Source organism: Gorilla gorilla, chromosome 7, assembly GCF_029281585.2.
Source record: "Gorilla gorilla gorilla isolate KB3781 chromosome 7, NHGRI_mGorGor1-v2.1_pri, whole genome shotgun sequence".
In the NCBI taxonomy this organism is placed as follows: Eukaryota; Metazoa; Chordata; class Mammalia; order Primates; family Hominidae; genus Gorilla; species Gorilla gorilla.
In genome coordinates this window covers 16,316,612-16,340,710 of record NC_073231.2, presented here as the reverse complement: position 1 = coordinate 16,340,710, position 24,099 = coordinate 16,316,612, and the positions used below count along the sequence as shown (strand labels likewise).

The 24,099-nt window shown below is 39.9% G+C and overlaps 1 protein-coding gene across 1 annotated transcript; it reads right to left on the bottom strand.

The window, feature by feature from the left end:
* Nucleotides 1–13,317: 13,317 nt before the first annotated feature.
* On the bottom strand, nucleotides 13,318–23,608 carry LOC101128182 (zinc finger protein 705A). The gene is given in 5 exon segments (XM_055349433.2): nucleotides 13,318–14,126; nucleotides 15,190–15,272; nucleotides 15,809–15,904; nucleotides 16,677–16,803; nucleotides 23,480–23,608. Coding segments are annotated over 5 exon segments (1,020 nt in total). The 3' UTR covers nucleotides 13,318–13,541.
* Nucleotides 23,609–24,099: the final 491 nt, after the last annotated feature.

Below are 24,099 nucleotides of genomic sequence, written 5' to 3'. Positions count from 1 at the left end.
CAAACAAATGGAAAAACATTCCATGCTCATGGGTAAGAAGAATCAACATCATGAAAATGCCATACTTCCCAAAGTAATTCATAGATTCAATGCTATTCCCATAAACTACCATGGACATTCTTTACAAAATTAGAAGAAACTACTTCAAAATTCATATGGAATGAAAAAAGAGCCCATATACCCAGGACAATCCTAAGGTAAAATAACAAAGTTAGAGGCATCATGCTACCTAACTTCAAACTATATTACAAGGCTACAGTAACCCAACAGCATGGTAGTGGTACAAAACAGACACATAGACCAATAGAATGGAATAGATATATCAGAAATAAGACTGCACATCTACAACCATTATATTTTTGATGAAAACAAGCAATGGGGAAAGGATTCCTTATTTAATAATAAATGGTGCTTGAAAAACTGGCTAGACATAGGCAGAAAACTGAAACTGTACCCCTTCCTTATACCTTATACAAAATGAACTGAAAATGGATTAAAGACTTAAATGTAAAACCCAAAACTGTAAAAAATCCAACCGCATATAAAAGTGGGCAAAAGCTGGGTACAGTGGCTTATGCCTGTAATCCCAGCAGTTTGGGAGGGTGAAGTGGGCAGATAACTTGAGGCCAGAAATTCAATATCAGCCTGGCCAAGCTGGTGAAACCACGTCTTTTCTGAAAATACAATAAATTAGCTGGATGTAGTGGTGCGGATCTGTAATCCCAACTACTCAAGAGCCTGAGAGAGAAGAATCGCCTGAATGTGGGAGGCAGAAGTTACAGTGACCAGAGATTGTGCCACTGAACTCCACCCTGAGTGACAGAGCAAGACTCTGTCTTAAAAAATAAAAATTCAAAAATTTCAAAAGTGGGCAAAGGGCATCAACAGACACTTCTCAAAAGAAGACATTTATGCAGCCAACAAACATGAAAAAAAAAGCCCAACATTACTGACCATTAGAGAAATACAAATGAAAACCGCAGTGAGATACCATCTCATGCCAGTCAGAATGGTGATTATTAAAAAGTTAAAAAACAACAGATGCTGGTGAGACTGTGGGGAAATAGGAACACTTTTACACTGTTGGTGCAAATGTAAGTTGGTTCAACCACTGTGGAAGACTGTGGTGATTTTTCAAAGACCTAGAATCAGAAATACCATTTGACCCAGCAATCCCATTACTGGATATATACTCAAAGGAATATAAATTCTTGTATTATAAAGATACATGCATGTGTATGTTCATTGCAGCACTATTCACAACAGCAAAGACATAGAATCAACCCAAATGCCCATCAATGATAGACTGGCTACAGAAACTGTGATACATATACACCATGGAATACTATGCAGCCATAAAAAAGAATGAGATCATGTCCTTTGCAGGGACTTGGATGAAGCTGGAAGACATTATTCTCAGCAAACTAATGCAGGAACAGAAAACCAAATACACATGTTCTCACTTAATAAGTGGGAGATGAAAAGTGAGAGAACATAGACACAGGGAGGGGAACAACACACCCTGTAGCCTGTCTATGGGTGAGTGGGGAGGGAGTGCATCAGGATGAATAGCTAATGCATGTGGGATGAATACCTAAGTGATGGGTTGATAGGTACAGGAAACCACCATGGCACACATTTACCTGTGTAACAAACCTGCACATCCTGCACATGTATCCCAGAACTTAAAATGAAATAAAATAAAATGTTTAAAAACTTTATTTTTTCTAACCTTCCAAAATGCAGGGATTACAGGCGTAAACCACCGTGCCTGGCCCCGTTTTAACATATCTGAACAAGATTTAAGACATCAGTTTGAAAACAGCCCCTCTATGGCAGCAACATGAATTCTGTCAAACCTGAAGCAAGAACAAACATCAAATTTACGGTGAAGCTGGGGTACAAAAAATGGTGAAATAAATTATTCTTTATGAAAAGTCTATGGGAAAAATGACCTGAAGAATCAGTCATTTACAAATGGATACCTTATTCTAAGAAGAGATAATACAATGTTGAAGATGAAGTCAACAGAGGAAGGACATCCATACCAATTTTTGAGAAAAAAAAAATCGTTTCTATGCCCTCATTGAGGAGGATTGACAATTAACAAGAGATACTGTAGCCAACACCACAGACATCTCGATTGGTTCAGCTTACACAATACTGACTATAACGTGAAAGTTGAGAAACTTTACATTTGATGAGTCCCAAATACCCTTGTGCCTAGATCAGCAGTGGACAAAAGCAGAGCTATTAGTAACTATTTTGAGCAAGCGGAATCAAGATCCTGAAGCATTATTTTGAAGAATTTTAACAGGGAGTGAAACTGGCTTTATCAATATGATGCTGAAGACAAAGCACAATTCAAGCCATGGCTACCAAGAGGTAGAAGTGGTCCAGTCAAAGCAAAAGCAAACTTCTCAAAAGCAAAAGCCATGGAGGTTTTGGGGATGCTCAGGGTATTTTGCTTGTTGACTTTCTGTAAGATCAAAGCACGTTAACATCTGCTTACTAGGAGAGTTCTTAGAGAAAATTAGCAAATACTTTTGCAGAAAAGTGCCCTGTAAAGCTTCACTAGAGAGTCCCTCTGCACCACAACAACACTTCTGTTCCTTCCTCTCATCAAACATGGGTAATTTTGCAAGAGTTTTCATGGGAAATTATTAGGCATCAACATTACAGTCCTGATTTGGTTTCTTCTGACCTTTTTTTTCCCTAATCTTAAAATAACTGTAAAGGGCACCCATTTTTCTTTAGTTAATAATAGAAGACTGCATTGACACGGTTAAATTCCCGTTACCCTCTGTTGTTTAGCAATGGACTAAATGGCTGGGATCATCCCTTAATGGAGTGTCTGGACCTCAGTAGAGCTTATATTGAGAAATAAAGTTTATATTTATATTTTTATTGTTAAATCCATTTTTCACTGACATTTTTAAATCCCTTCACAATTCACGTTTCCCTCAAAGGTATTTAAATTTAGAAATCATATCAAGTGTGAAATAAAGAAAACTAAATAGAGAGAGGGAGAACAGAATCTATAAATATGCATGTTTGTGTACATACATCCATATACATATATATGTGTGTGCATGCAGTAATTTTATTCTCCTAAAGCAATGCCTCTGCCTTCCACCCTCACTGCACATGTCCTAGTCCTGCGATGTCCCTGGAACTGAGCACCTGATTTCCTTCTCTGCCTCCCACATGAACAGGGAATAGAAATGGAAACCACGTTCTGTGGTTGCTGTTGTGAAAATCCATGTTCCCCACAGGCTGAGTTTGGCATCTTACATTCTAGTTCCCATTGTAAAAAGGCAAGCAACAAACAAAAACTACAAAAGAAAAAATGAAATAGTTGAAAGTCTAGAGCCACAGAGGTTCCGGATCCACCCACCGCCCACGGTGACCTCCACAGCCCTCCAGGCCTGAGGACAGTTATGCCTGAACAGCCTGCCTCCTCACCATCCACGCAGGAAAGTGACTTTAAACTTCAATAGCTATTACTCTGTTCCACAAGGAACCAGGTCAACATTCAAAGTCAGTGGTCTGACAACTCTAAGCTTTGGCCGGAAAGTATTGGAAACATTTAACGTGCAGTGGATGAAGCAGCCCGGCCCCACTGCACACAACACACTCACAGGGACTCAAAGGAAGAGACTCAGGATCCGCTGGGTGGAAGTGAGGACAGACCCAGAAACACAGGGGGTGGGAGGGGGTCAAACAAGGAAGGCTCAGGACCTGACCTCCTCCTAGGCCCTGCCTCTCTAGAACTCGCAGTTTTTTCTGACCCAGAAGCGGATTTCACTGATGGAAAAGAAGTTCAGTATTTCTGGTCCAGCCCAGTAAGCTGCTCCCGTTGCCCAGCTTTCCACACCCCTGCAGACGTCACAATCCCTGCACCCACTAACCTGACAAGGGAGCTATGCATCACCTGGAGATAGTCCTAGGCCTGCACTCCCGAGATGGGGTCCAGGGTTTGTGTCCATTTCTGGTTAAAATTGCTGTAAGGCTGGTCGCTGTCTTGGCCTTCCCTGCTTCCTATGTGTTCAATTCTCCCCTCCTCACCCCATGTGAAGTTTTTACTCAGGAGATGGATTCTCACCCCTCTTGGAACATCAAGGATAGTGCCAGGACACCGCACCATCCCCTTGACCCTGGGATTCTGTAGACCTCAGTCTTCTCCTGAGGTCCACTCCCTGCCTACCTCATTTTTTCCATACTTCTGGGGCCTGGGCCTGCTACACCTCAGGCTTCCTCTTCACAGTCACAGAGTGAGGGAGCCCCCTTCATCCTTGGGATCTGGCCACAGCTTACCTGCTGCAGGACACTCAGCAGCTTTCAGTAGTTCATCCAGACATCCAGTTGGAAGTGGGATTTCCTGGAAGGAAAGCAGGAACCCAGAATTACACTGAATTCTAACACCAGGACCCAGGTTCCCCTTCTGCATGGGACACTAAGCTGCAAACACTACATAGGCACTTAATGCTCAGCTGCCCTTCTAACATCTGGTCCAATTGTGTCCCTCCTCCTTGGAATATCTCAGAAAATGTATCTCCACCTAGAGTTGTTTGAAAGCATCATCCTATGTGATTCCAGACAATCAGGGGGTGCAATGGGTCCTCACCAGTATTTCCACTCTGCTTGGAAGACTTAGAAAATCCTGAGGCTGCTCAGAGGGTCAGATTCCCTTCTCTGTGTTTCAGTAAAACTTCAGTCTTCCCTGGACAAGTGAGGAGACAGAAAATGTCTAGTCTCTGGCACATCTTTTGCAAGCAATGGTGGCTCCCAGGAATCAATACTATCAACGAATATATTTTTGAGATTCTGGCCAAAAGAAGAGTCATCCTGCAATTTCAGGCAGGATGGAGTGGTTCTGTGGCTCCTGCGGTGATTTTGAAAAGATCTTGACACTCAGAAGGACCAAGGAGGTCATTTCTGGCATTTCCAGACCAGGAAGAGTGACTGATGGACCTCCAGTGTTACTTGGAAAACTTTTTGTTGGACAGCTTTGTAATAAGAGGACCTTGCTTTGGCTTTCAGGCCTTCACATAGGTTGTTTAGATCATGGAAGTGTTTCTGCATTTCTGCATAGGCTCAGGATGCCTTCTCAAGTCATCCCTGCAATTATGAGACAGTTGCTTTCTCCAGAGGTCACTTAGAATAATACAAGAGGCTTCACCCTCAAAGGGACACCAGACAATATAGCCACAGTCCAGCCAAAATTATCTGTATTTACATACCTGTAAAGTAACACTCCTAGTTATCTCCATTAACTTGGACATCTTTCATGAATAGGGAAACTCTAGTGATTGTTATATAACAGCTGCCACAAAAATTAATCAATAAAAAGAAATGATAAATGAAAAATAATTAATAATCATGATAATGAACTCAATGACCTAAATAGTATGAATTTTAATACTGGAGACAATATAAACGTAAGGATACAAAAATTAATGTGGAGCTTCCCCTAAATATATGAAAACTTCACAAATTGTGTCCTCCTTGTGTAATTTGGAGTCAGATTCAAAGAATTTCTCTATGAAGTGTGTTCCATGATGGCAAACATCAAAAACAGCAGGTGAAAGAAAAGCAAGCCACAGCAGACCATGGGCTATTATGAACTATTATGAACATTTGTGTGCAAAACTCTCTCATCAAGAACTACCAGCCAGAGGTGAAGGGACTGTGATTTGTGCCCTGCCCACCACTGGGCACACAAAAGCTTTCAGTAGTGCAACCAGATGGCTGGTTTGGCCTGGCTCCCTGCAAGGAAGACACGTCTCTGATCCCCACCAGCCCATCAGTCCTGGAACACAGAATCCTACATGCAGTAAACATGAAGCTCCAACTCCATAGCTGACTTTACCTCCTTACTGTCCTTCTGCCATCTGGTGTTTCAGGTGCTCTCCAGATCTGGACTTCTTGGCTCCCCTACCCTTACCAAGTGAACTCAGGATGTATCATTCTCAGTCTGCTCCTGCCAGTCCAAAGTGAAACTCACCAATACAGGCATACCCTTGATGGGCTTCCTTGGAATATTTAGAAAACAATGAGCTTGCTCGGGGGTGGTGTGAGCTCTAGGAGTAGAGTTACAGTCTCCCATGGAAACCTGAGAGGACTTAGAATATTCCCAAAGGCCTAAGCAGTCCAATCGGTCCTGGAAACATCAGGAATGATATACTCGTTCTTCCTGAGGCTCCAAAATTTTTCTAAATAAACTCAGAGGTTACAGAACCATTTTTCTCTTGGGAACTGAAGTGGAGTTATTTGCCTTCTGCCAGCATCTCACTTTTTTTTCTCTAAGTTAGCTTTTGAGCCCAGAAGTAGATATTCCTTGTATTTGATTTACACATGGAGCTTCCTAGAATGCCCGTGTCTCTGGATAGTTTCTGCATTCACTCAGGTATTGACAAAATGCTGCAGTTCTACTGAAAATCTCTGAGATGACCATTTGATCACCTGAGTAACTTTAGAATGTGTCTTCTATGGAAACCCTGGAGCCTCCCTTCTGGTATTTCATACATTGCCGGTACCAAGTATCCAGAGTGAAACCCTCCATCAGACATTGTTGGCAATTCCAGTATGGAGATGACACTAACGTGATGGGGCTCAAGAATCAGATGGTAGAAGACCAGCTGGGAGGTGAAGTCTCAGTAGGCTAGGGGCTTAATGTTCGATGCACACCAGACTTCTGAGACTCAGGAGGCGGGTGTGGATCTGTCTGCCCAGTGTCTCTCATCTACAGCCTGGACCAGCTATTTCTTGGGGTGAACTACTGAAGGCTTTTGTACGACTTGTGTCAGGCAAGACTCTGGCCAGACCCTTTGCCATAGTCCATTTGTAATGTATTTCCACATGGCACAGGTATCTCCACTTTTGCCCATGCTCTCATGTGGCTCAGAGTTATTCTCCCTACTGCCACTCTTCTTTGCCATCACAGAAGATATTTCAAGATGTAGCCCTAAGCTTCTCCATCTAATCAATAACATGAGAGCTCGTATGGGAACATTGTCACAGGCTTATAGGAATATGTTCTTAAATATCTTTTTTTATTACTCTCTTCATTAAATTGACATTTATATCATCACCATTATGATTGTTATTAATGTTATTATTATATTGGTACAGTTCTTTATCATGGATATATTTGTGGTCGTTTTCATGCAATGTTGAATAATTTTTTTATGTTCCTGAAGACTGTTGAATTTGCTGAAGATGATTAAAAGACAACCTTAAAACATAAATATCATAGCAACCCCAGGACTCCTACTGTACTGCTTGGTGTCCTGTAGAAGAATGGGCTTCCTGAATTATTCTTTTATTTTTCAGGCAAGTACCTATTCATACCAGCATAGGAGACTGATGAAGTGCACCCTCATCTTGCCATGGGCTCAGAAAGAATTCGTACATATGCTTTATGTGATAGCAACTCTATGTGTAGGCCTGTGAGCCCTAGAATGCACTTTCTTTCACCAACTAGTCCACCTAACAGTTTTCTAAGTCAAATCCCCTCTCCATGCTTGGATAGGTGATGAATGGCTTTCTGTTACCCACCTAAGATGAAGGGATATTGCTAAATCAGGTTTGTGGCCAAGAAACTTTTACCTGGAGTGGCAGGAGAGGGCCTACCTGTTCACCAGAGTGTCTGCAACATTTTCTTTTTTTTCCTTTTTATTTATTTATTTATGTATTTATTTATTTATTTTTTGAGATAGAGTCTCGCTCCATCGCTCAGGCTGGAGTCCAGTGTCGCGATCTTGGCTCGCTGCAACCTCCGACTCCCAGGTTCAAGCGATTCTCCTGCCTCAGCCTCCAGAGTAGCTGGGATTACAGGTGCGTGTCACCACGCCCGGCTAATTTTTGTATTTTTTGTAGAGAGGGGGTTTCACCATGTTAGTCAGACTGGTCTCAAACTCCTGACCTCAAGATCCGCCTGAGTCGGCCTCCCAAAGTGCTGGGATTACAGGCATAAGGCACTGCACCTGGCCTCTGCAACATTTTCTAAGTCAGTATAGAAGCTCTTTGAACCACCTTTTCAGTCAAAGAACTCATGAAAAAGTCCTCCAAGAACTTGTGACCTTCTGGAAATTGTCAAAATCTCTACAGGTGTCCAGAGTCATCTAGATCTGTATTGCAAGCCACTGACTGGGTTCCACCATTATTAAAGCAAATGCAAAATATGCCATGCCCACCAAAAAAAAAATCTAGAAGCCATGGTATTTAGCTGTTTCCATCTTTCTTGCCTCCTGCAGGTGGGAGAGTACTGAGTATCAATGCCCTCCTACAGCCTCCGGAGGACATGCCAGTGTCTAGAGGTACCAGTAGAGAGGGGCCATGAAAGACAGATGACAGCCAGGTGGCTGGGAATGACACTGTCCTGGGACTTATTGCTTGTCATGAACTCTGCCACGGGGCAACATGTGCAGGTGTGGACCCGTGCCTTCTCTGGATCCCTGCCCCATCAGCCAGCTGTCTTATCTCCTGAAAGCTGGTAGGTGTTGGTCAGCATGGTGTTCCAGGACCAGGGTTATATTAACATTCTCTCTTAGGCTGAAACACCAGAAGTTAACACAGGAGTCCCCAGGTGTGCACATACTCACCTCCAGATTGTTTTTCTTCTCGTTCTAGATGTTCATCCTTGCTTTTTGGGACTTGAAGTAACCTACACAGCCAAATATTTATGCCTCTTATCCACTCATGGAAAACTTATATGTCCCAAGTCCATAGGGTTAGTATTATTATCAGTATTAAAACCATTAGTACTAGTATCATGATGATCATTATTCCTGTTAATATCCATCAATATTTTTATTACTGCCATTGTTAATATGGATTTTTCATTATTGTACAGCAATGAATATAGTTTATCCATTCACAAATGGTGTTCAGTTACCAAAGATGACTACAAGGCATGTTCTACAGACATATACACACACAGCTGTCCTGGAGACCCAGCTTTGCCACCAATTGCTCTTTCGTAAGATGAGATCCCCCAGTACCCACCAGTTTTTCAAGACTCAACCTGAGCTGGCTCAGCTAGACCTGGAAAAGTTTCCTATGCCCAAATGTACTTGGAAAAATTTAAAAGTCTCTTCAGAGGCCCAGTAATAGCTTTTGGCAGCTTCTAAGACCAGGGAGGGTTTCTTGGCCATTCAGAGCCATTCAAATATTCTAAGTAAACTCAAGGATCCAGAAACCCCACTTGCAGTCATGAAATACCAGTGAATGGCCTCTGTGAGTTTCTTCAAGGTTTTCAAAGATGACTGCCTGAGAAGGCTGGCCAGGAAGTCACCCAAGCCCAACCTTCCGCAAGATGTTCTATGTCAGCCAGGGACCCAGGGAGTTGCCATTGAACAGAAGGGAGGAACAGAGACAGCATGCCTGAGCTTCTGGAAACATTCTAAGTGCCCTTGTTGGCCCAGAAAAGACTGGTGCTACCATATGAGGCACAGACTTGGCAACCTACCTACTCCAGGAACCACAGAAGCTTTAAAGGTTCCCAGGAAGTCCCAGGAAGGGCAGCCATGGCCCTTTAGAGCCATCAGATTTTATTCTAAGTCTACGTGGGAGACAGTGCTCTTAGCTTCATAAAAACACCAGTGGAGGTGCTAACACTTGCCCCAGTATCCAGTCTTTTCTACCTCATCTCAGAGCCAGGCAGCCACTATTTCCCAAAGCTGCTGTGCAATGAAAGGGGAATATTCTAGGTGCTCTCCTGTGCCCACGAAATTCTGTGTCTGCGCTGAAAGTCAGGAGATGTCCTCCGGAATGCTCTTCAGAAATCTGACAACACTGGTCAAGATTAAAGAAGCTCAATTCAACGTCATACAAAACCAATCCCCCCCCAAAAAAATATATATATATGTATGTATATATATACACATATATATGTATATATATGTATGTATATATATATACATGTGTATATATATGTATATATGTATACATCATATGTATATATGTGTATATATATGTATATATGTATACATCATATGTATATATGTGTATATATATGTATATATGTATACATCATATGTATATATGTGTATATATATGTATATATGTATACATCATATGTATATATGTGTATATATATGTATATATGCATAGTGAGACAAACTGATGAACACATCTGCTAATAATCATGAATGACAATAACAACAACTATGATGATCTTAGTGATAATGCCACCAACACTGTTAATGGCAATAACAATAAACCTGAAGTAATGAGTTTTAGGGTTCCGATTCACCGATGTGAAGGATGGCGACAATTTCTGGCCTCACAGAAATAAAGAAAAAGTAAACACCTGGAGGAGGAGGAGGTGAACCTGGAGCTCCCGCCGGCCTCTAGGCGCTCCTTGGTGGAAGGAGAGGGACTTGGTCCTGAGTCTGCCCCGGATCCACCTACACCAGAACCCCGGAGTCCCAGTCCCTGGATGGGCTCAGTCCCAACCGGGCCAGACGACCCGGAGCCCCGTAGCCCGGGTACTCCAGCCCTCGCTGCTGCCGCTTCTCGCGGAGCCGGGGCCGCCCCCGCGACACCTCAGCCTCTGCGGGGCTCTGGGAGGGCAGCGCCGAGGATGCTCCGGGCCCAGCGGGGGCATCCGGGCCCAGAGGGGGTACCCGGCCTCAGGCGGATACTGACGCCCTGAGGGCGCGGAATAGGGCGGCCTGGGCAGGGCCCGCCGTCTCCGGCCTTGCAAAAAGAGCGGCCTCTCCAAAGCCCCTACCGGAACCTCCCCGGAGGCCCCAGCCTCAAAGCCAGGGCAATGGCGCCTCCCTGACCATGGGTGAAGAAAACTCAGGTCCTCCCTGGAGACCTGGCCCGCCGCGGGAGGCAGACCGCGCATGCGCCCGGCATGGCCGGAAAGATGGGTTTCATTGCCCTCTGTCGGCCATGAGGTGGCAGCACAGGACGTTTGGCCTTAGCGGTGGACCTGAGTCTGAATCACTGAAATTCAGGTGTAGATTATTCAGTACTTTTCTTTTGGAAGATCAAATGGAAATTGAGTAATCGAACTCGACATCTTGTGCTTTAATTAAAGAAGATGGAAATAAAGTAGTAATCGTACTCGATATCTTGTGCTTTAATTAAAGAAGATGGAAATAAAGAAGCAAATTCAAAAATCAGTATACAAAAGTCGATTGATTCCCTCTATGTGGAGGGAAGATGAGCTTGAATAAGAGAAGCATTTGGTGTTATCCTTTAATAATGGATGGAGATCTGCCACCATGCATTTGTCAAATCCCATAGAATTTCACAGCACAAATAGTACATCTTAATGTGGCTCAGGAGTACATATAATGTCAGCCACAGTTTGTGGGTAAATTACATATTTAATTAAATAGATTAAACAATAAATATTGATATGAGCTCTGCCTGGACACAGTCCTTGCCTCTCCAACCAGTTTGCCAAGGGCTTGGATTTCTTGCTCATTATCCTCACACTTGACATAAACCCTGGCTGCAGAGTAAAATCAATCACTTGTGGAGATTTTAAAATATAATGATGTGTCAGTTTCAACCATGGATAAGGCCATTTAGCCTTAGTAAGGCCGATCGTATTAAGATTGTGCCTGTTTGGCAAAATTTCAAGTCATCCCACTTGATATTCAGGAAACATTTTCTCTCAAGTTTTAGGTTCAGTGGTGAGGCTCCTTCACGGACAATACATTTTCCAATTCTGAGGACAAGGCAGAGGAGGGCCCCTCTGTGAGAACTTCCATTTTGCTTCGGGAAAAGTACATTGAATCAAATATAGGAAAGGCTTGCAAGGTGGCTGACAGGTTCGGCTGTTTTATCAGGGTGGTGTTTTATCTTCTGGACTGCAGTAAAAGGAGCACAGCTGTGTCTGTCTCTGTGTAATAACTCAGGACTTACCTGAATAAAATGTGGGGTGTTATGAGATGAACTGCTACTTCCATTTAGAGAGGCTCCAGGGACAAAATTTCAAGAGCCTTCTGAGGGATAGAAGAGAAGAGCTGCCTTATTCTCTGATCCCAGGTAACTGCTCAGAGACAGAGAAAAGGGCTGCGGACACCCAAATGCATATACAAGGTGTCTTTGATACAGCCTCCATTTCCCTGCTAAATCTGTGCAATAACACACTGAGAAATCTAGCAAGTGGGGCTGAAGATCCCTGGTGTGTCAACTCGAGGGTTGGATGGAAACAAGTGGTTTTAGTGGACGTTGAAGTAAAGGGAGGTGAGCTGTGAGGAAAGAGCTGTTGAAGACTGGGGAGACTCGGAAGTTGGGGTAGAATCTCGACCAAGAATCTCACCCAAGGAGTGCAGATGAAAATCGATTTTTTAGGGCTGCATAAGTGAAACAAGGGCTTCGCCAACATACTAAGTTTTTTCAACAACAGATTGTATTCCTTCAATATTTGTAAGTATTGATCTTTTGGAAAAGTTTAATGAGATTTCTTATATAATTCTGCACTCAATTTATTCCCTGGTCACTTTTCTATTATGCATTTACATGCCACATTTTTATGAATAGATATTTTCTCAAATTTCTGAATTATTTTGCTAAAGTATGTGTTAAGAGTTTTTTCTAGAGGTCCACTTTTTTGACTCACTTTTCTGATGAGAAATCAATCAGGTTTCTCCACAGTGATTTTCAAGTTTGATAGCTCCTCAATGTGAGAAACTCAGTGTCAACTAAGAAATGAATTACCACTAAAGAATTTTCTCCTTTCAAGATGCTAACCATGTTTTGTCCAGTGAGAAATCTCACATGTGCCACAAGTGTTGCTCTATGAAGAAAGGATTTCTCATGATTTTTCATTGCATAACTTCTCCAGTAAGAAGTATTTGGTATTCCAAGAGAATTCATTGCCCTTGGAAAGATTTTCCCTTCTTATTTAGCTCATGAAGGCTTTCCTCTCTTATTTTCCATTTTAGCAGCATTTTATCACTCTTTTCTTGTGAACGTCAAGCCTGGTGCTTGGCTGAATGTTAATTCACAGAAAATACAAATAAAGGGTTCATCCAAGTAAAGTTTTCTCATGTTATTTGACAATAAATTGCAAATAAAAGCATTTTCACACTGAATGCAGAGTTAGAGATTCTCTACCTGAAAGTCCCACATGTTTTAAGTTAAAGCTGTTGCTGAAGACTTTTAGTTGATTATGTTGACAGTTTCAGCTCTCTCATGTCATTTATGCTCAGATCACTAACAAGTCTTTGGTACATACATGTCATACAATTTCTCTTCCATATGAATTTATTGATGTGGACTGAAGAATAAAGGTAAGTGAAGTATCTTCCATGTTGATTACAGTATTTCTTCAAAATGTGAGTCCTTTGGCATGTTTAGATGCTACAACTACAGCTGAAGTCTCTTCCACATTCCTTACCTTCGTCATTCCTAACACCGTGTCATCTAAAGTCAGAATATGTTTTGAAGAAGTTTATAATTTTCTCTCCAGGGTGAATTTTCTGATGCTATTTAAGATTAGTACATTGACTGAAGGCTTTCCCACATAAATGGCATTCATATGGCTTTTCTCCAGTGTGTGTTCTCTCATGTCATCTAAGGTCGGAAGACAGACTCAAGGCCTTCCCACATAGAAGACAAACATGTGGTTTCTCTCCAGTGTGAATTATTTTGTTTCCTCTAAAGCCAGAGCTTTGACTAAAGGCTTTCCCACTTTTATCACATTCATAACACTTTTTTCCAAGGTGAGTTCTCTCATGTCTTCGAAGGTTAAAGGATTGAATAAAGGCTTTCCCACATTGATGACACTTATATGGTCTCTGTCCCGTGTGAGTTTTCTCATGTCTTCTAAGGTGAGAACACTGAGTGAAGGCTTTTCTACGTAGATGACATGCATATGGCCTCTCTCCAGTGTGAGTCATCTTGTGCCGTCTAAGGTGAAAGCAATTAGTATAGGCCTTTTCACATAGATTACACTGATATGATTTACCTTTAGTATGAATTTGTTTACGTGGTTTAGAGGACAAAAGATTAAGAAGGGATTTTCCACACTGTTTGCTGACATAGGGTTTCTTTCCACTACGAGTTAACAAACACTGAGTTATTGTGGAACTGTGAGTGCAATCTTCTCCCGAATCATTACATTCAAAAGGATCCTCCAGAATGAGAGTGTTCTCCTTTGGGACAAAGATTAAAAGCTCTTAATGGTTTACCCACATATATCTATACATTCATTTCACTACCTTTGAATCCTAGACAAACCAATCAGTGGTAGACCCCAGTTGAAATCTTTCCAATGTTTCTTGTGTGAAAGGAAATTAAATTTTGGGACCCCAAACTCATTTAACCAAAGGGAAAAATCAAGCTGGGAACTGGGTCACACAAACCTGCCTCCCCCTTCTGGTTCCTAAATAATATGGCTACAAGATGAAAAGCTACATGCCTCCCCCATATTTTGTCAACGAGGAAATTCCTCATGAGCTGTTAAAATTACACCATGGCAATGCAAACTGATAACTTGTCTTTACAGGCGCAGTCATCCCCAGTTCACCAGACACAAATGCATTATCTGATTGTTTCCCTGCCCCATTTTGCCTATGTTGTCTTATGTAAAATGCAGCTTTCCTGCATTATTCCTCTGCCTCATTTGTTTATGTCATCTTATGTAAAAAAAAATCCAGATTCACTGAGCCAGAAAAATGCATGAATGACTATTTTTTCTACCCACCTTTTACATGAAAATTGTGTACTTCTCAATATCCCACCCTTTCCCCTTTAAATTTGGAGCCTTCAAAATCATCTTTGGAGAAAGGCATACACCTGTGCCCTGGGTGCATGTCCTTAACTTTGGCAAATAAATCTCCTAAAATGATTGAGACTTGTCTTGTCATTTTTCTCGATTGACATTTGCATACACATTATCTCCTGCAGACACAGATATGTTCTCTTCTGTAACATCTCAACTGCAGAGTTATTGCATAATTGTGATGATATCAATATCTTTCAATGTCTGGGCATGAGCAATGTATATGCACTTGTTCTGTTTTAGAGATCTTATGTTATGGTTTAGAACACAGGTCAATGTATTCACTAAATTCAAAGTATCCAATTTTTTTTTTTTTGCTTAGAAAGCACTTAATGCCAACCTAATTACACTCAGGTGGTTGTGCTTCATTACTAACTTAACCCATTACCATGTCTTTAACTTAGATGACTGGTGTACACAGCTATAAAACTTACCATTGTCATACTGGTGGATACATCTTTTCTGATGATAGGATGCATGGATATCATGTGTTTTTTCTTAAGGGCACTTTCCCTGTCTGAAATAATTGAAAAATAAATTGTTACATTGGTATTATGGTAATAAAATTGTTTGAAAAGCCCCAAGGCCCATTTACTTTTTTTCAAAAATTGACACTTAGAAGTGGCAAGTGTGTCAAATGAAGAAACTACTTGAATAGAAGAAATAGATTGTACTGTGTCAGCAATTAGAAAAGATTTTTAAAATTAAAATGTGAAAAGAGTTAAAATGGAGATGAGATATCAGGCAGGTAAAAAGAGGGATAGTCTTCACAGGGATATCAGGGAAAGAGTCAGCATAGGAAAGTTTAACCCCAGCCACGTACATGAATTATCCTTTTCCCAAAAGTAAAAGAAAAGAAAAAAAAGAGGACACAAGAGTAGCATCTGACACATGAACAAAATGATAATAACGTCTAAGGAATTCTGCTCCAGTAGCCTAACCTACATTTTAGAAATTATCCCTCATTTAATAAAACCACTAATTAATATTCAACTGATATTATTCATTGACAAAGCACCTCCTCCTATTAGAGCACAGGACCCTGTTGCTTACCTGGATTCTGGTCTCAAAGAAATTCTCTTCCTTCCCGCCACAGCTCTTCTCCTTGCTCCAGCTGCAAAATTACATAGGATTTGCTTATCTGGTACCCTGCTAGTGGAAAGAATACATGTGTTTTGAGTTCACTGTCAATAAATGTGCATTATCACCAAGTGTAAGGCAGGCTATCGAGGAAGAATAAAAACAGTGAAGGTCACCTCAGGCCACAAGACCTATAACACAGAAAACTCCCCAGGACTTTTCTGACCCAACGTGAGACTAGAAAATAAATCCAAACCAAAGGGCCATCAGGAAAAGGAAATTCAAAACAGTCAGGACCTATGAATGCTGAGTCCATGCCTAAGTTCCAAGACACAATGCATAATACACAATCGTTTCAGAAAGAGAGTAATTAAATCTCTGCACAGTGTGTTTATTACTATTCTCACACAGAACAAAAAAAATCTATTTAGAAAAATAATTGGTGTTCTATATGGAAAAGATATTGCTATTGTTTTCACTAATTGGTCTCAGCCTAAGCATAGACTAAAGCAGAAGAGTTATTTAGAAAATATTTAATTTAATACATTGAAAATATTCATAAGTTCCCAGGTCTGTTATGAGTATTAGAGACTGAGTACCAAAGAAACCATGAAATCCTTGTCAAGATTACATTCTAATTGAGTGACAAACTAAATAAAATAAAATAAAAAGAAAGATATTTATTTCAGATAGATTTAGAGAGTTCAAACCTTTTTCAGATGAGATCTGTGAGAGAATCAGAGAAGAGATTAGAGTGAGATATGGGGAAGCTGTTCTAACACTTATTGAATGAATGAGTGAATGTGTGTCTACATATGTACGTGAATGTTGAGGGACTCACCGAGGGACACCAGGTGACTGATATTTTCCAGCATCACATCTCTGTACAGCTTTCTCTTGGATGTGTCCATCATGGCCCACTTTTCCTGGGTGAAGTCAATAGCTACACCTTCAAAAGTCACTTTCTTCTAAAACATCACAGACATTTTAGTTTAGACAGAGAAATTCCTTTCAATGTCTGTAAGAGGAAGGCTGAGATGACATAGCTAGCAGCTGGGTATGGAGAATACTCAGTGTTTTGGGTTCCAGCCAGTTCATTCTCACTACTAAGTTGGTATCTGCCTTTCAGATTCACTCACAGAGATATACCCGCTCTGAATCCATTAAAGTTTACTATAAAGAAATATCGCATGAGGTGTGGCATAATATAACCCAGATATTTTTCAGTAATGTGTTAATCACCTCTACATAACTGATTATAAAATTTTCACTTGAACGTTCATAAATAAAATGAAATTTACCATGAATTTCAAGTAAATTACAGATTTGTCACAAGGCAAATAATCATGATTTACTACTTTTTAAACATGACTGTGATGAAATAAATTATTTCTCTAGAGAAACCACAGGTTTCTCACCAATCAAATGGTTAAAAGACCTATGATGTGTTTTGAATAATCTAATGAACTAATAGAAAACGTGTTTCCTGTCTAACAAATATTTATTAAATATAAGTCATTGGTCCCTTATTCATTAAAAAGTTAGAAAGTAATGACCCAGACTCCAGCATTCTTCAGAACTGAACAAGATTTATGCAGAATATAGGATTCAATTCATACATATAGTCTCTCTAATGTTATATAATTCAGGTGTTCATGACAAGGCTTAAAGACAGTCTAGCAGCACAAGACAAGACCGCTGAGGTTGCTATACTGAGGAAATCTTAGTCTGATGATTCCTGTGATATGAAGCCTCCTGTTCTCAACTTCCTCTCGGCAATCCAAACATCAGTTATCATTGTTTCTCTTTTAAATTTACCTTCTCACTTCACTTGTTCAAAGATTTAAAAAGCCTCTTCATTGTTTTTTTTCTAACCAGCCCTTATAAAGCATTTCCACAGAGCCCTAAATTGTACTCTATCTACTATATTCCTTCTTCTGAGTGTGCAACCGTAATTAAATAGTTATATTTCTTATATGTTACTTTCACTTACCAGAAGGCAAAAAGGTTAATTACCAAAAGGTAAAATGAATGGGGATAAGAATAATAATGACTTCTTTAGTTGTCCTTTCACAAAGTTTTTAAAAGCTCAAATATATTTTATCAAACTCTTCTTTTCCCTCAACACTGCACAGCTCTTGCCCAAGTCCTATCACACTGGATTTATTGAACTCAGCTGCTAGAACGTCAGACTCATTATTGGGCTGTGATGTTCTGCTCTTCACTCATCTCTATCGCCCGCATTCTTCACAATCCTAAATCTATTTCAGCCAACAGTACAGTTAATGGGTCAATTATTTGCCTATGAGATTATAGGATGGATAGAAGAAAAAGAAATATATAAATGAAACCTCTCATATCTTTGTTTGTAAATAGCCTTAATAGTGGCTGTAATAAAGTAATGTAATATTAGAAATTATATTGAAAATTTAGGAGTCTTTGACACATGATACCCAACCTAGAGACCTGAGAAAACTTAATTGGAGGCCAGATACTTTAAAGCCTCCTGATTGCATTTGGAACACCCAGGCTGGGTGGATTTTACATCATAAAAACAAACAAAAAAAGAATAAAAATGAAACGCCCATGCAAATTGGAGAAAACTGCCCATTTGCCAGCAACATCGGTATAATTTCAGTAGAAAGAGGCATCCCCTACTGACTAGTGAATGCATTGTCAGGAACTCAGTTTCTGTCTGTCTTCCTCTGGATTTCCACTTGCAGACACTTTAGGCACTAAGAAAAGCTGAGGTTGGAGAAAGAATATGTGAGACACCAGTCTTGTGCACAATTTCCAGATCAACCTGTGATGAAAAGCCAGACTTTCACTGAAGTGTGACACCAGCTGCACCACAGCCTAACCAACAGACACAAACACGTAGAGGCCTCTCCTCTTTTCCCGTGGTCAAAATTAGGAAGCCTATGACTATGGTTGCTAACCAAGGAGGAACACAAATATCTTGTGAATGAGAACATCAAAAGCACGGAGTTTTGTATGTTAATTGGCACAAGTCCAGATATTCAATTCCCTCACTGATTTTAAAACACAGGGATCCCTGACTCCATCCACATGTGGAATATGATTTCCACCTATAGATAAACACTGGGATTTCTCAGATTTTATTATCCCAGCTTTATGCCCTAGCGATGTTTCTCCAACACCCACCACAGCCTTCTGAAGCCTTACTCCACTTTTATTTTCACTCAACTCTGACTTTTGTATTTCCCCTTGGAACTTGGAAATAATCAAGTAAGAATCTGTTTTAGGATCGAGTGCGGTGGCTCATGCCTGTAATCCCAGCACTTTGGGAGGCCAAGGCAGGTCGATCACCTGAGGTCAAGGGTTTGAGACTAGCCTGGCCAACAAGGTGAAACCACATCTCTACTAAAAATACAAAAATTAGCTGGGTATTGTGGGGCTTGCCTGTAATCCCAGCTACTCAGGAGGCTGAAGAAGGAGAATCTCTTGAACCCGGGAGGCAGAGATTACAGTGAGCCGAGATCCCACCACTGCACTCCAGCGAGGGCGACAGAGCGAGACTCTGTCTCAAAAAAAAAAAAAAAAATCTGTTTTAGGATGGGGATAATCAATTCAGGGACTTATTTCACTTAGAGGGTCAACACTCCCATCCTGCTAATCTAGCCCTTAAAATCTTCTGCATCAGAAATTAGCAGGAGTACCCTGAGTCAGGGTGTTTGAGTCCTGTGTATACAGTCACAATCCTCTAGGATGCTCAGAAAAATACAAAATGACGTAGGGGTGGGAGAAATTTAGCAGCTCAATCTGATACTTTGCTAACGTGGTATCTAAAATTCTTGCAATCATGGTTTATATTAGTCTTTGTTAGTTGCAATATCTGTGATTATCATGATACATATTTTCTGAGAAATACCGGTGTCCATGTATATATTCATACATAGATATGTAGCTATATAGGTGCATATGTTTATATGAATGTATGTGTTTGAGACAGGGGGAAACATGCATGTATTATTTCCCTGCTAAAAATATAAAAATAATTAAATATATTTTATGTACAAATGATAATTTTGTGTCATAAACAAAAAATTTACTGACCCATGTGTACATGAAGTCCAGGAAAAATAAAAAGGGTAACTTTGTATTAATTGTGACATTGTGCTTACAGATGTACATATATTTCCTTATTTAACCCTCATAATAACCCTGCTGATTACAGTTTATTTACCAATTTAATAAATGATCAACAGAGTTTGAAAAATATGACAAAATTACAAAATTAGAAAATGACCCAGCAATACTTTTAATTATATTCTGCCTGTCGCTGCCTCTTCTTGCTTTTTGACAAAATTACTCCCCTAACCAAGGTTCTCTATGATTCTGGGGACTTCAGTATTTAGATCCCATTTCCCAAACATCATTGTGTCTATTTTTACTGCCACATTTAATGCACATTTACGGACTTCAACAAGCACTTTTCAATATCAACTTTTTTCTTATTCCTTGGACTATTTTCTACATCTGTTCATCAAGATTCCAGTAACATATGACTCCATCTGCCTGTCCTTTCCATGAATGTAGCTGACAGTACATGTATTATGTAGTCTATAATTCAAGCAGAACAGATATTCCTTCAAAAAAATAAGATATTAGAGAATGCCGACAAAGCTTCAGTGAAACCAGCTGTAACCCTTAATATTATTACCATGTAAACTCTTCCTCGAATATCAAAATAAGATTTGGGCTTTAGAGAATATTTGTGTGTAATTATAACTCAAACATGAACGAAAAGTCATTTAACTGGTCATATACAGACTGTGCCAGGGACAGAAAAGGACAAATATTATAAGAAAGTTAAAGCATATTTATTTCATAAAGGACTCTTGTGTGGAATCTATAAAAACTATTTCAAGATGTAGAGATTCAATATATTTTAAACACACACATACACAAGCAATCTTTAGGAGAAACTTTTAAAAACTTATGTTATGGGTCTAAAATTTTCATTAATTCATGGGAAAAAATGTATTGACAAACTTTTCACCAGAGCAGGAATAACCACTTATGTATTTGGTGACTTCAAGATGAGAGCCTGCACAGCTTAGTATCTCTCTCCAGATGTCTCTCTCTCTCTTTTTTTTTTTTTTTTTTTTTTTGGCGGAGTATCACTCTTTTTGCCCAGGCTGGAGTGCAGTGGCGTGATCTCGGCTCACCGCAACCTCCAACTCCCGGGTTCAAGCAATTCTCCAGCCTCAGCCTCCTGAGTAGCTGGGATGACAGGCGTGCGCCATCGTGCTCGGCTAATTTTGTACTAGACGTGGTTTCTCCATTTTGGTCGCGCTGGTCTAAAACTCCTGACCTCAGGTGATCCGCCAGCCTCCGCCTCTCAAAGTGTTGGGATTACAGGCGTGAGCCACCGTGCCCAGCCCAGATCTCTTAAAAAGTCAAGAGGAAGGAACCATTCTGCATCCTCAATGTTACCTTAATATTTTAAGGGCACCCGTAAAAATTAAGAGGCCGACTTGTGACTTCCTAGCCCTTTCACAGCTATTTAGACACACCTTAGTGAAGTATTAGGAATGCATTATTAGGTCTCAAGTTCCTGGACAACAAAACCATGTTCTCCAACAGATCTTCAGTAAAAATAGCTGATATCTATATTCTTTTGCCTATCCTTTCTCTTCCTTTAATTCAGAACTGCAGTCTCGAAAAGTGCTATTATTTAGTAGATTCTCTCAATTCTCAACACCAGTGCTATACAATGTTGAATGACATCTCAGGTGCTAGGGAAACAGCAGCTGACATTCTAGCAATGAACAAACCGAAAAGCAAAGATCACCACAGAGTAAAAGGGAATAGATCTTTTTAAAGTATGAAACCAAAACGAATATATATCAGATTACACTATAAATGGAAAATCCTATTATCTTGACAGGATTGCAAGCCTCTCATGGCTTCCAACATCCAATATATTCAAAGCAGTTCAGGAATGGTGAAAGCGGAATGGAATTTAAAATTATTCTAAGGTTTTATGTGTGAAAGCACCATGCCCTGAAACAAAATATTTATTTTTAAAGTGCATAATGAAGACTGCATACAAAGTTTGTGTAACAGGAGAGAGGAAAAATCTCACATTTTAAACAAACGAATATGCAACATATTTACATACAATAAAATAAAATTAAAATACAGCAATAGAAGACAGAATCTAACATATGAAAATCAAGGGAGAAATCTATTTTAATAAACTTGGCACAATTTTTAAAGTACGTTATGAAAAATAATAATACCTGAATATAGTACGTAAAAGTACCAATACAATAAAGCTAAAACAATATCCATGGAAAAATTATTTGCTGTACATTATTTTAAAAAATAATCTAAGTACTTACCTCAATAAGGTAAATAAATGAAATTTAAAAATTGCTTGAGAAAATCTGTGAAAGGAAATGAATATAGAGAAGCAGAATATAATTTAACTATAAACCACACAAATAGAATTTAAAAATAAGTGGTAGCCAACATGCCCAACACGATTTTCTGTGATGAAAGAAATTCTCTATATCTGCATTGTCCAATGCAGTAACTACCACACATATGTAGTTACAGAATTTCTAGATTGGCCACGACTTTGGCTATTACTACTAAGGATATGCCATTTAGTTATTTAATTATAATTTATTTACAGTTTATAGTCACTGTGACTATAGTGTAAACTATAGTGACTAGTAGTTACTATATTGGCCAATGCAGATCTAGAATCTTGGAGGAGGCAGTTAAAATAATGAGATATGGTCAAAACAAAAATGGAAAAGGCACACAAATAGTGAACACAGAATATAAGAATGTGAAGTAACAATTCACACAATAAAATGTAATAATGAGATGCTGCCTTGATGGGACAAATGTCTAATGATATACAAGGCTTGTCTCGTTACAGGTAGAAGAGCATGAGCAGGGCAGGAGAGGGTTCTTCCCATACCCACTAGAAATGTCAGGTGATGGCCTGTCAATTATCACATTGCCTCTCTAAAAATGATAATTAGGCAGCACCAGAGAGAGGCCATTTCCTGATGGTCTACACCTGTTAACATCAAAAATGTTAATTAAATGCAGACCCCAGGAAGAAGCAACTTCTTGGGCACGCATGTTAACAGACAAAAATGGCAAAGCATAATCTTCCGGGGGCACACTCCACCGGAAAAGGAAAGAAAGCTTCAGATGGACATGCATATAACTCCCTAAACACACCGTGCATGCTCAATTTCAAAGGGTAAGGAAAGCACTGTGCATGCCGGAAACTCTCCCTAAAGGAAGAATCATGGGAAAGAGGCAAACCCATCGCAGGATCAAGGTTAAAAGCTCTTCTCTTTTCTTTCTTGGACCTTCAGGCATCTGCTCGGGTCTCTTCCAAGAGAATTCTCCTCTCCTTCCTGTTCTAAAGCCTTTTTAAATAAACTTCCACTCCTGCTCTGAAACTTACCACTCAGTCTCTTTTTCCACTGTATGCCCTTCAGTCGAATTCTTTCTTCTCAGGAGGCAAGGACTGAAGTTGCTTATGGACCCATGCAGCTATGCTGCCAGTAACTGGAATCTCTTCTACTGGTAACAGTATCATTGTAAGGGAATGAGGCCAGTTCACATCTCAGTGCTTGGAGAACTCACCAGAAATAAAAAGTTGGAGGATGCAGTGAACCTATCTACCTTCCAAGGCAAGTCCCACAAGCAAGCAGCAAGACTCTCTTTCCCCAGCGTCTTAAACTCTTCAGATGCTCCTTCTCTGGGAAAATGCATCCTCTGATTGGCTTCCCCTTATATATGAAAAAAATAATTAATAAACCTAATCACCACTACATTCCAAGAGACATGCCCTGATTTCACAGACACTGAATCGAATCAAAAACTTCATTCTGGAGACACTCCCTGTTCAATTTGATTGGATTTTTGAGACTACTACTAGAAACCCTCACATAAAGTTGGAAACCAAAGAGTTAAAGCTATTTTGAAGGAAAGATATGAACATTAATTCCTTTTTTTATTCATAAGTACTTTTGAGTGTATTATATGTACTAGAAAGCATTCGCAGTCAAGGGATACAGCAAGAAACCAGACAAACTAGAGTCTTATGGAGACTCTATATTCTAAAATTCTTTGGAGGTAAACTGGACTTGAAATCAAATGGAAGGTGAATAGATACAAAAAGTTTCAATGTTCATGATGATGTAAAAAAATAAAATATATTGCAGAAATGAAGTGAGGAAGTGTTATAGGGGTCATGTAGTACT